Source organism: Cricetulus griseus, chromosome X (genome assembly GCF_003668045.3).
Source record: "Cricetulus griseus strain 17A/GY chromosome X, alternate assembly CriGri-PICRH-1.0, whole genome shotgun sequence".
NCBI classification, from domain to species: domain Eukaryota; kingdom Metazoa; phylum Chordata; class Mammalia; order Rodentia; family Cricetidae; genus Cricetulus; species Cricetulus griseus.
In genome coordinates this window covers 39,333,344-39,347,887 of record NC_048604.1, presented here as the reverse complement: position 1 = coordinate 39,347,887, position 14,544 = coordinate 39,333,344, and the positions used below count along the sequence as shown (strand labels likewise).

The 14,544-nt window shown below is 39.6% G+C and overlaps 2 protein-coding genes across 8 annotated transcripts in view; one reads left to right on the top strand and one right to left on the bottom strand.

Annotated features, from left to right (window-relative positions):
* Positions 1 to 2,050: 2,050 nt before the first annotated feature.
* Psmd10 (proteasome 26S subunit, non-ATPase 10) lies at positions 2,051 to 10,936 on the bottom strand. 2 transcript variants are annotated; one of them, XM_027433581.2, is made up of 5 exons: positions 10,681 to 10,936; positions 7,823 to 7,921; positions 6,525 to 6,671; positions 6,268 to 6,434; positions 2,051 to 2,862 (listed from the first exon to the last, which is right to left on the bottom strand). In XM_027433581.2, exons 1-5 carry the CDS (start codon positions 10,792 to 10,794, stop codon positions 2,709 to 2,711), a joined length of 681 nt encoding a protein of 226 aa, XP_027289382.1. In that variant the 5' UTR covers positions 10,795 to 10,936; the 3' UTR covers positions 2,051 to 2,708. The 2 variants fall into 2 exon arrangements, with proteins under 2 accessions (XP_027289382.1, XP_027289383.1); XM_027433582.2 differs by having other exon boundaries at positions 2,778 to 2,862; positions 6,347 to 6,434.
* A 22-nt stretch (positions 10,937 to 10,958) lies between these two features.
* Atg4a (autophagy related 4A cysteine peptidase) overlaps positions 10,959 to 14,544 on the top strand; it is a 55,029-nt gene continuing 51,443 nt past the window's right edge. For 2 of the 6 annotated variants that reach the window (XM_027433575.2, XM_027433579.2), the window contains exon 1: positions 10,986 to 11,098. Coding sequence is in view for 1 of the 6 variants with exons in the window: in XM_027433578.2 (XP_027289379.1) it covers positions 11,089 to 11,098 (10 nt within the window). In the remaining 5 variants the exon portion in view is untranslated. Of the gene's footprint in view, positions 11,099 to 14,544 lie in introns of all 6 variants that reach the window. The other 4 variants (XM_035449874.1, XM_027433577.2, XM_027433578.2 and 1 more) reach the window with 3 other exon arrangements.

Below are 14,544 nucleotides of genomic sequence, written 5' to 3'. Positions count from 1 at the left end.
CTCATGTAGAGGACTCATGTGTTAGCTTAATTGAGCCTCCAGCCCAGTACCAGAGGATGAAGTATTAGAAGGGCAGAACCCAGCGTTCCAAGACTTTGATCAGAGTCCATTCTGGTGAACAGTCTCTACTTACCCTGAGGCTCCTGAACCCATCAAGATCTGATCACTGAAACAAGTTGCTCTGGACTCCCAGGAAATTCAAAAGGCTGTAGGAGCTATGTATTAAGGTACTCTTTCACTTTTAGCACTTAGAACCCAGAGTGGTGTTAGGAGTTGCATGTCAGGAACACAGAAGGGAAACCAAATGAATGCATGCCACTGCTAATTTAAAGAAAATTACAAGGTAAGGCGTCACAACTAATCCCAGTGATTATGAAAAGGCCAGAGTACCATCTACTTGGTTCATTGTTTGAGCATACACCACAAAAATAGTTTGGGTTCCAAGGAAACTGGGTTTTGTGACTGGCTGTTTCTGCAGCTCTCGGTGTTTTATCTTCAAAATGGAGATGAATTTCTGTCTTAAAGATTACAGTGAGAATGGATGTAAAAAAATCTTACTACTATTGTTGAACTATATCTTCTGGCAATTGATTCAGTGTTCTTTATTATGATCATTTAGGGGAGCTTTTGGGAGAATCATAGCTCCCTTTGAGAGTGTGATGAAAACTATAAACAAAAGTTCTGCTTTCAATTTTAGACAGTCAATAGAACTGTAAAACTGGAGCCATCATCCCCAAAGTAAAGAACTTTTCATACTCCAGTAAACATACCATCAGTCTGATTTGGGGGCTCAATAAAAATGATGAAATATATGAGAACAGACAAGAACCATACAAAACCATGTAAGAAATTCATTGGAGTTGGTGTAACTGCGGAACTATGGAATCAAAATGCTGGGGGCCATAGAGATAAACTAAGGCATCATTGTGAGCCACAAATTTACCTCAAATATAGAACCTAAATGGAATGTTAATTCATATGTTAATAAGTTAAATGTTATACTTTCTATAACAGAAACTTAAGTATGTAATACCGTTCAGTTTCAGGGCTGGAGTGATGGCTCTGTGGTTAAGAGCAGGCTCTGTGCTTGCACAGGACCCAAATTCACACCACCCATGTCAGGCAGCCCTCACTGCATTTAACTCCAGCCCTAGGGAATCCAGTGACCTCTTCTGCCACAGAAGGCACTACATTAATATACATAAATCCAGACTCCAAACAAATGCATCTACACATAAAAATTTGCTCTTTGCTTTCCTATAGGAACAACTAGCAATTTGATCAATGTCAGAGATAATTAATATCCTGGTTTATATAATTAAATGATTTAAGTAATATTAAGAGCCTACCAATTTCCTGAAGCTTCGTTTGATCTGTACTGTTTATTAAAGAAATCTCAAAATTTGTAAAAAGAAAGGCCTCTAAACACCACCCCCTCATCAGACCCTATGAGACAAGAGTTACTTTCTGATCCTAGTAGAAAAAAAAACACACTAGAAATGAATAATTTCATCAATTCTACCAACATTTAACAAATGTTCATTTCATAAGAAATACTTCCCTGATTGGTTCCAATAAAGATTAGCACTCACAATGGTCATGTCAAAAGTTTTGTTAACAATAATGCAGCTCATACGTACAAGACTCATTTTATTTACTGGTAATTTAAGTCTCTGACTCAAAATTAATGAAAATTACTACATTTCAAGCAACAATTGCAGTACAGAATTAAAATTAAGAGTGTCACTTGGACTACATTTGCTGACTACTAATCAATTAAGATGTTTCCCTAAATAGAGTTCAAGTTTATAATTATTAATTTCCTTTCACTCTACATTATCTTGGCAATTCAAAAGATTACTATTTTTATGGATTGTAGTTGCAGATCAAGTTCCACTAATTTTATTGACTTCAGAACTACCCCAACTGAAAAATATAGCTTAGCTCAAGATTTAAAGGTTTAAGTGAATGTGTAACTAACTTGAAAGAGAATTTGGGAGATTCTTTCAACAGTTTATTGCTTGTAGTTCTTGAAATACAAACCAAAATATATTTTTGTTATATATTACTTTAATAAGCTTGACAATTCTTTTCAAAACAAGGTGAGTCAATATAGACACTTTTTCTTTAAAAAAATGTCAAAAAGGTACATGGCGCATAGGCTATTGTTCTTGTTCATCATTTTAGGAATATACAATTCAACTTAAAATTTGGTCCACTAAAATACAGAATGTCCCTCTGTAACAAAAATAAACTAGCCTCATAGTTGAAAAGAGAGATTTGGCATAGGTCTCTGGATGAGTTTGAAAAACAAGTCAGGATTTGTGTTACCTGCACAGAAGCCACCTAGAACCATCAGACAGAACAACTGGCTGCCTGCTTCTGGACTTGTTCTGTTCCACAACAGGACAGCAGGTGGATGGGAGGATGCTCAAGACTCATGGCAGCCACAGGACCACTTACTCCAAATTTATCAAGATTTAATGGAGAACAATAAATGACATCAGTAGGACAACCTCAGCAGTTTTTTGATGCCTGAAAAATGGGCTGTAAGCTTAGGACAGGTACTTCAGCAGGACCAATACAACATGTTGTAAGATTATGAAGGTGAGAAAACATTTTCATTTATTCAAGATGCCTTGTGTGTAGTACAACAGTTTCCAGGATAGTAAGTACAATGAGACATACAAAGAATAAATCCAAGCTGCTTAACTTTCTACAATTCTCTTAAGTATTAAACCTAGGCCACCTTTGGCCACTTGCAGGGGTGTCTTTTCTTCTTTATTCTCAATGTAGATACTTGCTCCTTGGGTCACCAGTAACTTTGCTTCTTCCACTCTCTCCTCATCACAGGCTAAGTGTCTGAAATTGGGGATCACAGAGATCAATCAGTCACTATCAGTTCTTTATACTGGTTAGGATTTCCAGTCTAAACTGATAATTACTGGACAGTGGTAATACTGGAAAGTTATTTCATCAGGAAGGGGAAATCAATTGGCATGGGAAAGACTGTTAATTAAACTTAACTAGAATAGCTATATAATACCAGATCATAAATCATAATCCTGGTCCCACTAAAACAGACAGTTGGCTCTACATGCTGGCCTAAGCACAACTTCCTCATTCAATGGAGAGTAATGGTAATTTACTGCAAACACTTTAATGTAATAATAATTCAGAGTTAGGACTGAGAGAAGCTTCAATTCATTTCTGCTTCTAGCACAATTCCTGAGTTTTGGAAAGACAGTTGAAAAGATCTGATCTCACTTGACTGGTATATCTACACTGATAAATCAAGGCACAGCTGGCACTGTTTTACAGTAAAAGTTGTCACAGAGGTTAAAATTCTTGTTATGATAACAGGGCTCAACAGCTAACTGGTTGAGAAAGAAACCAACCTCTGCTAGTCACTTATATAGAGTTTGACAGGCAAAATATTTGGCATTTTACACAGCATTTTATTTAAGCCTCACAGTAATCCTGTGAAGAAGCAATTACTACTACAATATAACAGAGGAGGAAGTTGAGGGGAAGGAAGGTTAAGTTCCTTAGTATGCACACTTAATGTAGTTGAAAAGTGGCAGCATTTGTATTGATGAACAGTATCTATCAATTCTAAATTCTCCTTTCTCCCAAGGACCCTAGACTATTTCCAAGCCAATGTGATTAGTGAGTCATGAACAAATAAGCCAGAATATTCATTAAAACACACACACATACACACACACACACACACACACACACACACACACACACACAGAGAGAGAGAGAGAGAGAGAGAGAGAGAGAGAGAGAGAGAGAGAGTTGTTTAGGCCTACAAGAAAGATTTTTAAAGTGAAAAATTAAGAACACAGTACTTTTCCTGTCTCCACTGGGTCTCTCCCTCAGAGATCAGGGAAGAACCCTGTGGAAGATGGGGAGGAAAGACTATAGTAGTCACAGGGAATGGAGGAAACCAGGGGTTCATGGCCCACTGAAACAACTAAGCAGGCTCACAGAGACTAAAGCAGCAAAGCAGGGTCTGCATGGGTCTGTATCAGGTCCACTGTGTGTATGTTATGGCTGTTAGCTTGTTATTGTGGGACTCCTAACAGTGAGAGCAGGTGTATCTCTGACTCCTTTGCCTGGTCTTGTGAATATTTTCTGCCTACTGGGCTGCCTTTGTCCAGCCTCATTATGAGGGCCTTTGCCTTGTCTTGTTGCACCTTGTTGTGCTGTTTGGCTGATATCTTTTGGAAGCCTGCTCTTTAAGAGGAAATGGTGGAGGGGGGGTGGTTATGGAGGAGAAGGGAGGTAGGGGGAGGAAGGAGGAGAAAAATGTGGTTGGGATGTATTGTACAAGAATCTATTTTTAATTAAAAAAACAAAACATTACTTTTTCTTAATGACAGGATCTCTCTATATAACCCTAGCTACCACAGGAACTTGCTCTGTAGACAAGGTTGGCTTTAAACTTGAAGAGATCTGTCTGTTCCTCTTCCTCCCAAATGCTGGGACTATAGGTATTTAAGACCATGCAGTTTTTTTTGTTGTTTGTTTGTTTTTATGAACAGGGTCTCACTATGGAGCTCTGGCTGGACTGAAACTAGCTATGTTGACCAGGCTGACTCAAACTCACAGTGATCTACCTTTCTCTGTCTCCCCAGGGCTGGGATTAAAGGCATGTTCCACCATGTTCAGCCATTGAAAACAATACTTTCAAATGCTGTCTTAAAGTCAGAGGGGGAAAGGGTTAGCCTTATTCTGAACTACAAAAAAGACCAGAATTTCTGATTCAAAAAAGGTCATTATTCAGTAAAGGAGAAAAATGGGTAGGTAAAAACCACACACACACACATGCACGCACGCACGCACGCACGCACACACGCATGCACGCACACACAAAGCTGGGCATTGGTGGTGCATGTCTTTAATCCCAGCACTCGGGAGGCAGAGGCAGGCGGATCTCTGTGAGTTCAAGGCCAGCCTGGTCTCCAGAGCAAGTGCCATGATAGGCTCCAAAGCTACATAGAGAAACCCTGTCTCGAAAAACTAAAACACACACATGCACACGCACACACACCATACACACACACCACATGCACACACTACACACTACACACACACCAAGGTAAATGTTGCTTCACGTTATCCACATCAATCAATCCCAGGTAGATTTAAGAGTTACAGAAGTGAATACTTCATTCATCTTACTATGAAAGAAAACTTTCTAGTTGTGACAGACATTAATAGGTTTGGCTACATAGAAGTTGATAATTTGTGATTACTGAAAAATCATTAACAAATAAACAGAAAAACTGAGAAAATATTTTCAACTGATATGGCATAATGTTCCTGTTTTTACTGTGCCAAGAGCACTTAAAAGTCTGTCAAAATGGGGCTGGAGAGATGGTTCAGAGGTTAAGAGCACTGACTGCTCTTCCAGAGGTCCTGAGTTCAATTCCCAGCAACCACATGGTGGCTCACAACCATCCGTTATGAGATCTGGTGCCCTTTTCTAGTGTGCAGATATACATGGAAGCAGAATGTTGTATACATAATAAATAAATAAAATAAAAAGTCTGTCAAAATGAATGAATTCTCCTAAAAGTGAACAGAAAGGCCACGAAAAGCTACAATTTTAGGCATCAATAAATTTCAAAATCAGTAACCCAATGTAAATTCTAACCATGAAATGTCACATTTCGTACAACATGAGGGTTCTTTTAGTGGTGATGGGGAGGTAACAGGTACTGTTATGATGTTGGGAGGGTATAATGAGACAACTCCTCTGGAAGCAATTTGTCATGAAGTATGTGTATTTGTTGAATCTATACTAAGGTCATAATCAGCAATATGGACAGTTTTTTTTAAAATAAATTTGTCAATGCAGCATTACTTAAAATAGTCAAAGGCTCGAAGCTGTTTAAGTAAACAGTATCAGAAATGATTAAATCATGGCACATCCATAAACGGAATTGTATATAGCCATCATAAATGTTTTCAATGTATTTAATGACTTTGAAAAATGCTCAAAATGTGCTATGAGATTAAAACAAAATTATGACACGATCTCAATTTTGCTATTATATATATGCTAAATACACATATCTGCATATAGACAATTGTAAGGAAATACTCAAAAATGCTATCAGTATTTTTTGGGGATAGCAAAATGGTAGGCAACTTTAGTTTTTGTCATTATGCCTTAGTGTCCTTTTGTTTTTTTGTTTTAAGCATGTATTGCATTTATAAGCAGGATAGTAACGACTGCTATTTGTCACTTACAGAGGAGTGTTACCCTCAGTGTCTTGGATGTTTGTGGATGCTTTGTAGAACAGAAGGATATGAACCATCTTCAAGTTACCCTTGGCTGCTGCCCGGTGCATTGCTGTAGCCTCATAATGGTCCTTCGCATCTGGGTTTGCCCCACCTTCTAGTAACATGACAGCAATCTGGAAAGGAGGACAAGAAAACAATGCGGAAATCTGTGTTTCTGCTCTTGCTTAGAACTCAAGGAAAATAATGCAGGGACAAAACCATACCTCATGCCTATTTTTTGAAGCTGCATAATGGAGAGGTGTGCAGCCATTTTGGTTGACAGCATTCACTTGCGCACCTTTTACCAGAAGGGCTTTTACAATCTCATCCCGGCCAGCAGAAGCAGCAATATGAAGAGGAGACCAGCCTGCCTGTATAAAAGGTGGGTTTTTACAAAAGCCAAGGAGAAAAGGGACAAAGGTATGAACATGAACATTTATCCAAGCCTTATAGAGTTGTGTGGATAATTTAACAACATTCTCCTCCCACTCCATTAAGCACTGTGGAAACATTAGAAACAAAAATTTATACAAAATCAAAAATGAGCTGGAGAGATGGCTCAGTGGTTAAGAGCACTTACTGCTCTTCCAAAGGACCTTCCTTTGGTTCAGACAGCTCACACCTGTCTGTAATTCCAGCCTCTGGGGATCTGATGCCCTCCACTGGCTTCTAAAGGCAACTGCATATAGGTGGCATACACTCACATATACACACAAATAAAAATAAAATAAATCATTTAAGAATAGCCACAATCCTATAACACAGATATGGCATATTAGACTAATTCTAATAGGTTTTCTTTCATACAATAGCTCTTAAAAAATAAAAACTAAGTTCTGTGGTGTTTGTCCCACAATTTTTACTTACCATTGAAAAATTTTTCTACCATTCACATTTTAACTTACAAAGTATGTATACCATGCTCTATTCAATCATTCCCCCACAAATTGCTCTATTTTCTCTTATAAATATTACTTCAGTAAACACCTCTGCAAACTAACCTGTGCCTATAAAACAGGTTCCATTCTCAGTTTTTTCCAAGCCTTATCTTTTTACTTATGTGTATATGCATGCAGGAGGTTGTGAGCTACCCAACATGGGAACTGAAGTTTGGTTCTCAGTAAGCACTCTTAACTACTGAGACATCTCCCCAGCTCCCACAAGTCTTATCTTAATATAATAGCATTATAATAGATGTTTCTATGTAACATTCATATACCTAGGCTTTTATTATTCAGGCAATATTCAGCAACAATTTCAACATGAAAAAGTTCAGTCTTTTTGAGTTCATAATAATAAACCCTGATCTGTATTTCCGCACTGAATTACAGAGTTTCATTACTGTTCTAAAATAATGCAATCATTAGCTAGCCTCCTGCCTATTCACTAAGGCAATACTGTAACTTTCTACGTATAAATAAAGGTTCAAATTTTGTTTATGAGCTTAATATCCAGGCTCCAGTAAATACAAGGCTGGAGTCTAAAGATAACCCAGAGTTTATGGAATTTGCCTAGTACTCACATCATCTTTATCATTCACTGGCACTCCAAGTTGCAGCAAGAATTCAACTATTTCTGTATGACCAGCTGAGCATGCCCAGTGCAATGCTGTTCTGTTGTCCTACGTGGGAGACAGGGGAACAGAGCTATCAACATTCCCGAAGACAAATAGGCAGAAAACATACTGATGCTGGCAAACCTATAGTTTGAACATAAGAAATGGAGAGCAACAGGTCCTCAGGTAGGTAACCTTAAGCCATATTACTTCCTAGCATTTGAGAGGCCAAGGTGTTAGTAACTTGGAGTGAATGACATCAATGAATGTAAGGAATTCTGGGCAGAATAGTTATGAAAGCATTGGTTTCAATACAGTGGCAGAGAAGGTGATGTACTGTGTATAATTCCAATACTTATACATGCTTACGTGAAACACTGTGATGCTTGTATATGCGTCATTGCTTTTGACCCTCAAATTTTGTATGGTCCCTAGTATCCCCCATTTTACACATAAACAAAATAAGACTACTTCCCATAAGCAACTTATTCAGGGTCACACAATCTGTCCAAGCTCTGTCACCGTGAAATCTCTATTACCACACAACCTTCAAGTGAGAGGTTCTATGAAGAAGATGTAAACTTTTGTTTTCTTTTTTGATCAGGGTCTTGATATATATAGCTTCAAATTCTCAATCCTTTTCCTCCATCTTCTAAGTACTAAGATTACAGGTATATGCTACTATATCTGGTGAACACAGGAATGTTATGGAGAAACGTTCATACAAGTAGTTGAGAGTATTTCATAAAAACACATCCCCACAGAATCAGAGCATTAAAATTGTGGTTCCTATAACAATATAGGAATCACGATTCTCAAAGAGTCCCTGTGTTGATTGCTGTATTTCTTAGCCTTGAGTAATTTAAAGTGGTGACTGCATGTATGCACGTAAGGTAGGTGTGTGTGTGTGTGTGTGTGTGTGTGTGTGTGTGTGTGTGTGTGTGTGTGTGTGTGCTGGTGGATCAAACCCAGGGCCCCCTGCAAGTTAAAGCAAGTACTCTACCACTGAGCTATAAGCCCAGCCTTTAAAGTAACTTAACTGTGACACTTAGGGAGTTGCCTGGTTGGGGGAAGAGGCTCTAGGAAGAATGAAAAGGAGAGTAGAACCGATATCACTTGATGCTTCTGCTGATGCCCAGAGAGGATCCAGCTGGAAGTCTCACTACTGTGAACACCAGTGGCCTTCCCTGTCAGTGTGCCCAGACAGCAGCAACTTCATGAAAATTTCAAATACACATAAAACAGTGGGAATATGACAGAGATCCATGTGTGCCCATTACCTAGAATTAACAAAAAATACCCTGCCATATTTACCTCTAGATTGTTACTGAGTTCTGTTTTTTAAAAGTTATCTTACTTTTACTTGTGTACATGTATATGGGTTTGTGCATGTGACTACACGTGCATGGGGAGGCCAGAGGAACTAAACTCTGGTCCGCCAATAAAGAAGTGTATGCTCTGAACCATCAATCCACCTCTTTGGCATCGCTGAGGTTTCTTTAAAACAGAACCCTACATGTCAGGATTGTTCACCTCTAATTATTTCAGCACCTAAAAAATAAAAGTGCTTTTGTAAGTAGCCACAAGAGCATTATTAGACTTTTAAAAGTAGCATTAACTCTTTGTCATGGGTAGAATGCAAACCTTTCAGGACTTGGGAGGTTGGTGTATAGCAGCTCCTGAGTAGGACAGCCTGGGTTACATAGGGAGATCAGATCTTAAATAACAAGGGAAATAAGATAAATAAAACTAACATTAACTCATTTAAAATAACCAATAGCCTCCGTTTTCCTTGTCTCCTACAAGCCTTTTTTCAGGTGATTTACATCTGGATGCAAATAAAATTCATAAATTAATTGTATTTGGTTGTGTTAAGCTTCATGACCCTGACGATTTCTCCCTTTTATGCCACTGACTTGATTGAAGAATGGTTTTCATGAAAATTACATTTTCAGTGGATTAAGTCTTAATTAGCTCACCTTATTAAATTTAAACCATATTACCAGACAACAACAAAAGCAAACTGGGTGAACACGGGTGAATTCTCCTTTTGAGTAATAAAGGAAAATTCCACAGAAAACAGTCTCTTCATTTTGAATTAGCTTCTAAAAGGACACATCATGGAGATTTTGAAGTATTATGCATTCTGTTGCTAGTGTTTAACACCATCTGTATCAAACAGAAAGCAATCTATGACTTAGAAAGTCATGGAGAAAACGTGAGATGTTGTTGATCACAACAGAATCACTTCCCAATGTCCATCCAATTTTGTTTGCCTGAGACGTGGAAATCCCATTCTTCCTTCACGGTGTAAATAGCCTCCCCCTTCCATGTTCTGAAATGAATATGTAAAGTTCTGAGGGGGCACAATATGTAATAAGATATGCTTTGTGGTTATTTCATTTATGCCTACTTTTCCTACTAAACTAAAACTCCCGGCTCCTCTCAAACTTCCTGGCACAAAATAAACAGGCACTCAGTGGACATGCGGTCCACTGAAGAGGATTACAACTAAAGAAAAAGAAATCCACAATAAAAAGCTTTCTTCACAAAACTCCCACTCTCTCAAAGCCAGGGCACTTCTGAGAAAAGAGGTAGAAGTTCTACAACTGTAAGAAATTCAGCAAGCTAAGCGCCTGTCCCCTCCCTCCTTCCCCCCAATAAAAAGTCTGTTGGGGGCTAAGAGTTGGACAGCAAGTCTCCAGCTAACCCAAGGAAGGGGCGGGAGGAGCTCAGAAGTGGCCTCAGACCAACTCAGGTCGGTGGAGCCAGGTAGGATTTCGCTGACGCCCGCGGCTAGGCGACAGACCCTCGGGCTGCTTTACCTGATCGGTTCTAGTAGCCAGAGTTCTATCGGCCAAAATGCTTTCCTTCAACTCATCCAGTTTCCCGGTGTAGGCCAGGTTGCAGACCATTAGGTTAGACACACACCCCTCCATTTCGCAGTCCCAGGATCTCAGTGAAATTCAAGGCCCGCCCATTCACGTCTCCTCCGTCGGCCCAATCAAAGAACTAGAGGTTCTCCAATCATTCTTGTCTCTGTTTTCTGTGTTGCTCGTTCCACAGCCCGGAGCTTCTGGGAGTTGAAGTTTGAAGGCATTTCCGGGCCTGGAGGCGTCTTTGCCGGATACGCGGTTCTGGCTCCTAGCAATGTGGAACTACAAGTCCCAGAATCCTCTGAGAAAGCCGTAGTCAAGTTGCCGGTGGAATTGGCCCAGGATGACAGCTGGAGAATGGAGTCAGGTAATGGGAGCGGCTTCTGGAGGCACTGTGAGAAAGAGCTAGGGTGGGTGGTCGTTGGTGGGCCAGTAAATCGGCCACATGAAACGGAAACTACACCAGGGCAAGAGAGAGTTCTGGGATCCTAAAGATCTTGTTCTTCTGGGCCTTCACTTGCAGTGGCGGAAGGGAGTTGAGTTGGAGTTGAGTACTACCTCTTGAGCTTGAACCACTGACTATAATTACCCTTCCCCCTCCCTGCCACTGTTCAAAGAATGGAAAGAAGTACAGGCTAGTTAGCCTGCCATCCCGGCAGAGTGGCTTCAGAGTAGGGATCTGCCACAGCAGCGGTTACACATGACACCATACAGAGGTGATGTGCCAGAGTGATGCTAAAGACAGGGTGTGATGCCATAGGAGCCACTCGATACCTAAGAGACCTCAGTGAGTCTGTAGCCTGGTGACATCGCTAGTTAACTGCGGTCACCTTAGGGATACCGGAGCTTGATGTCACTTAAATATCATGGTAATGGAAATTACATCAAAGCTTGCTAGAATGTTAAGCTAACAATGCGGGTTTTTTTTTTTTAAAGGGAACTTCCAAATAGTGCTGTAGCAGAAGAGATGGAAGGCTTATCTTTTTTTAGAGCATATTTGAAAGGCTATTAGAAGCAAATGTTAAAAATATATTTTAAAAAGTGATTATGTTCATGTCTCTCCTGTTGTGGTATAGAACCGGGCTTAGCAAACTTTTTGTTAAATGCCAGATCATAGGTATTTTAGGCTTTTTCAGGGCAAATGGTAAAACCAAGTCTAGAACACAAGGTTAACTGATGAAATTTAAGATGTAATAATAGTGGAATATATTTTTAACACAGAAATACTGAGACCAGCATTCTTTAAGAGAGGTACTGTTTTGTGTAATTAATGTTTAAAGTTAACATTCTCTATCATGAAAATAGGTTGCAAATGTTCTTAAGTTAGAGATTTTAGTTATTTTAGTCCATAGGAAAGTCTTTGAAATATCTTTTCACACAGAAAGCTACTGCCAAATATTGATAATCCATGAACTTATTATTTTAAAGAATATTTTATTGTGTGCATCTCTGTCTCTCTGTGTCTGTCTGTCTGTCTGTTTCTCTCTCTCTCTCTCTCTCTCTCTCTGTGTGTGTGTGTGTGTGTGTGTGTGTGTGTGTGTGTGTGTGTGTGTGTGTGTGTGTACAGTGTGTGTACATGGCTTGGTATCCAAGTGGAAGTCTGAGAACAACTTTTGGGAGTTGATTCTCTACTTCTGTCATGTGGTCCTGGGGATTTAGCACAGATCATCAGGCTTCCTTGTGGAACCATCTTTAAGGCCGTAAGTTCTAATTTTGATCTAAACAAATTTAAACATTTTCCCAGAGTAGTTTTAGATATACAGAAAAGTTGCAGAGTACAGTGCTGTGACTCACACCTTTAATCCCAGCATTTGGGAAGTGGAGGCAGGCAGATCTCTTTAAGATAGCAAGACCCTATCTCAAAACAAATGTTGCAAAGATAGTACAGAATTCCTACATATTCTCCACCCATTTTTACCGCTCCCTCCCTATTTAACAATTTGGTTGTGATAACTTACATAGACTAAAATTCAACTGGGGCTAGGAGTGCCCAGTAGTAGAGCATTTGGCTGACATGTGCAAGGCCCTAGGTTCAATCCTCAGCACTACGAAAACAAAAACTAAATAAAATACACCTATTTAAGTATGAATTGATTATTTGTAAGTTTCAGAGTTATGCAGCTATCACAATGAATCAGTTGTAGAATATTTTGATCATCCCAGTAAGATTTCATGCTCATTTTCAGTTAATCTTTATTCCCCACTTCCTGCTCAGGCAGCCACTAGTGTATTCTTTGTCCATATAAAGATATGTATATGTATAAAATTGCCCATTCTTAACATTTCACATATATGAAATCATGTAATATGTGGTCTTTTGAGTCTGGCTTCTTTCATTTAGCATAATAGTTTTGAGACTTAACCATATTGGTGCATTGTAAGTACTTCCTTACTTTTGTTACCTAATAATATTACAGTGTGTGGGGAATATGTGTTTTGGGTGTCTACTCACCAATTGATAGACATTTCGTGGCCTTTTTGGTAGTTGTTGGCTATTATGACTAATGCTGCTTAGAACACTGGTGTGCACATCTTTGTGTGGACCTCTGTTTTCATCTCTTGTTACCTGAAGGTGGAATTCCTGGGCAATTGGACAATTTATGGTCAACTTTTAAAGCAATTACAAAATTGTTTTCCAAAGCAGCAGCTGCTTTCTGTGCGTGAGGCTTCTTGCTGCGCCACAGCCTCAGGCACATTTTGTTATCTACTGGACTCTTGTTTTGTTTGAGAGTCTTATTATGAGACCCAGATGACATCAAACTCACAATCCTCTTCCTGCCTCAGCCTCCCAAACTCTGGGATTTCAGGTGTGTGCCTTGCCTTTGAAAAAAATATAGCCATTTAAGTTGGTCTGAAATGATAGATTGTAGTTTCAATGTTTATTTCCATAAGGAGTAGAGTGGTAGGAAACATCTTTTTAAGTGCTTTCTAAGACATTGGTCTATCTTCTATACATAGGCATCTGCTTCTCTGTTTATTTCCATTTTAAAACTGGGTTGTCATTTAATTGTTAAGTTGTAACAATTATTCCATAGTCTAAATCCTAGTCCCTCTCAGGTATATGATACGCAAATACTTACCCACAATTCATAATTTTTTCCCTTTTTGCTTTGTTTTATTTTTGTTCATGCTATTTTGGTTTTTGAGACATGGTCTCACTGTGTATCCCAAGTTAGGCTCAAACTTGCACTCCTTTTGCCTTTTCTATTACAGGTGTGGGCATCTGTGTTCAGATTTTTCTTCATCACAATGGTATGTGTTTGAAAGGAAAGGATTTTTTTTGGTTTTTCAAGACAGGGTTTCTCTGTTTAACAGTCCTGGCTGTCCTGGAACTTACTCTGTAGACCAGGCTGACCTCAAACTCACAGAGATCTGCCTGCCTCTGTCTCCTGAATGCTGGGATTAAAGGCGTTGGCCACCACTCCCTGGTGATTTTGTTTTTTTGAGACAAGGTTTCATTCTGTAGTCCAGGTTGACCTACAACTCACTGTGTAACCTGGGCTTGCCCCAGACTCAGTGATTATCCTGCTTCAGGCTTCCAAGTGCTGCTATTACTGCAGTCAGTCACCAGGCCTCACTCACATTTTGATTTTTTTTTTAATTAGCTCAAATTAGGAACAAGCTTGTTTCACATGGCAATCCCTTCTCCCTCCTCTCCTCCCCAACCCCCTATCAGTCCCCACCACCACATCCCCCTTCAGCTCCCCAGGGAGGGAAAGGCCCTCCATGGGGGCTCCCCAAAGTCCACCACATCATCCTGGACTTGGCCTGGGCCCTCCCTCATGTGTCCAGGCCGAGAGAGCATCCCTTCAT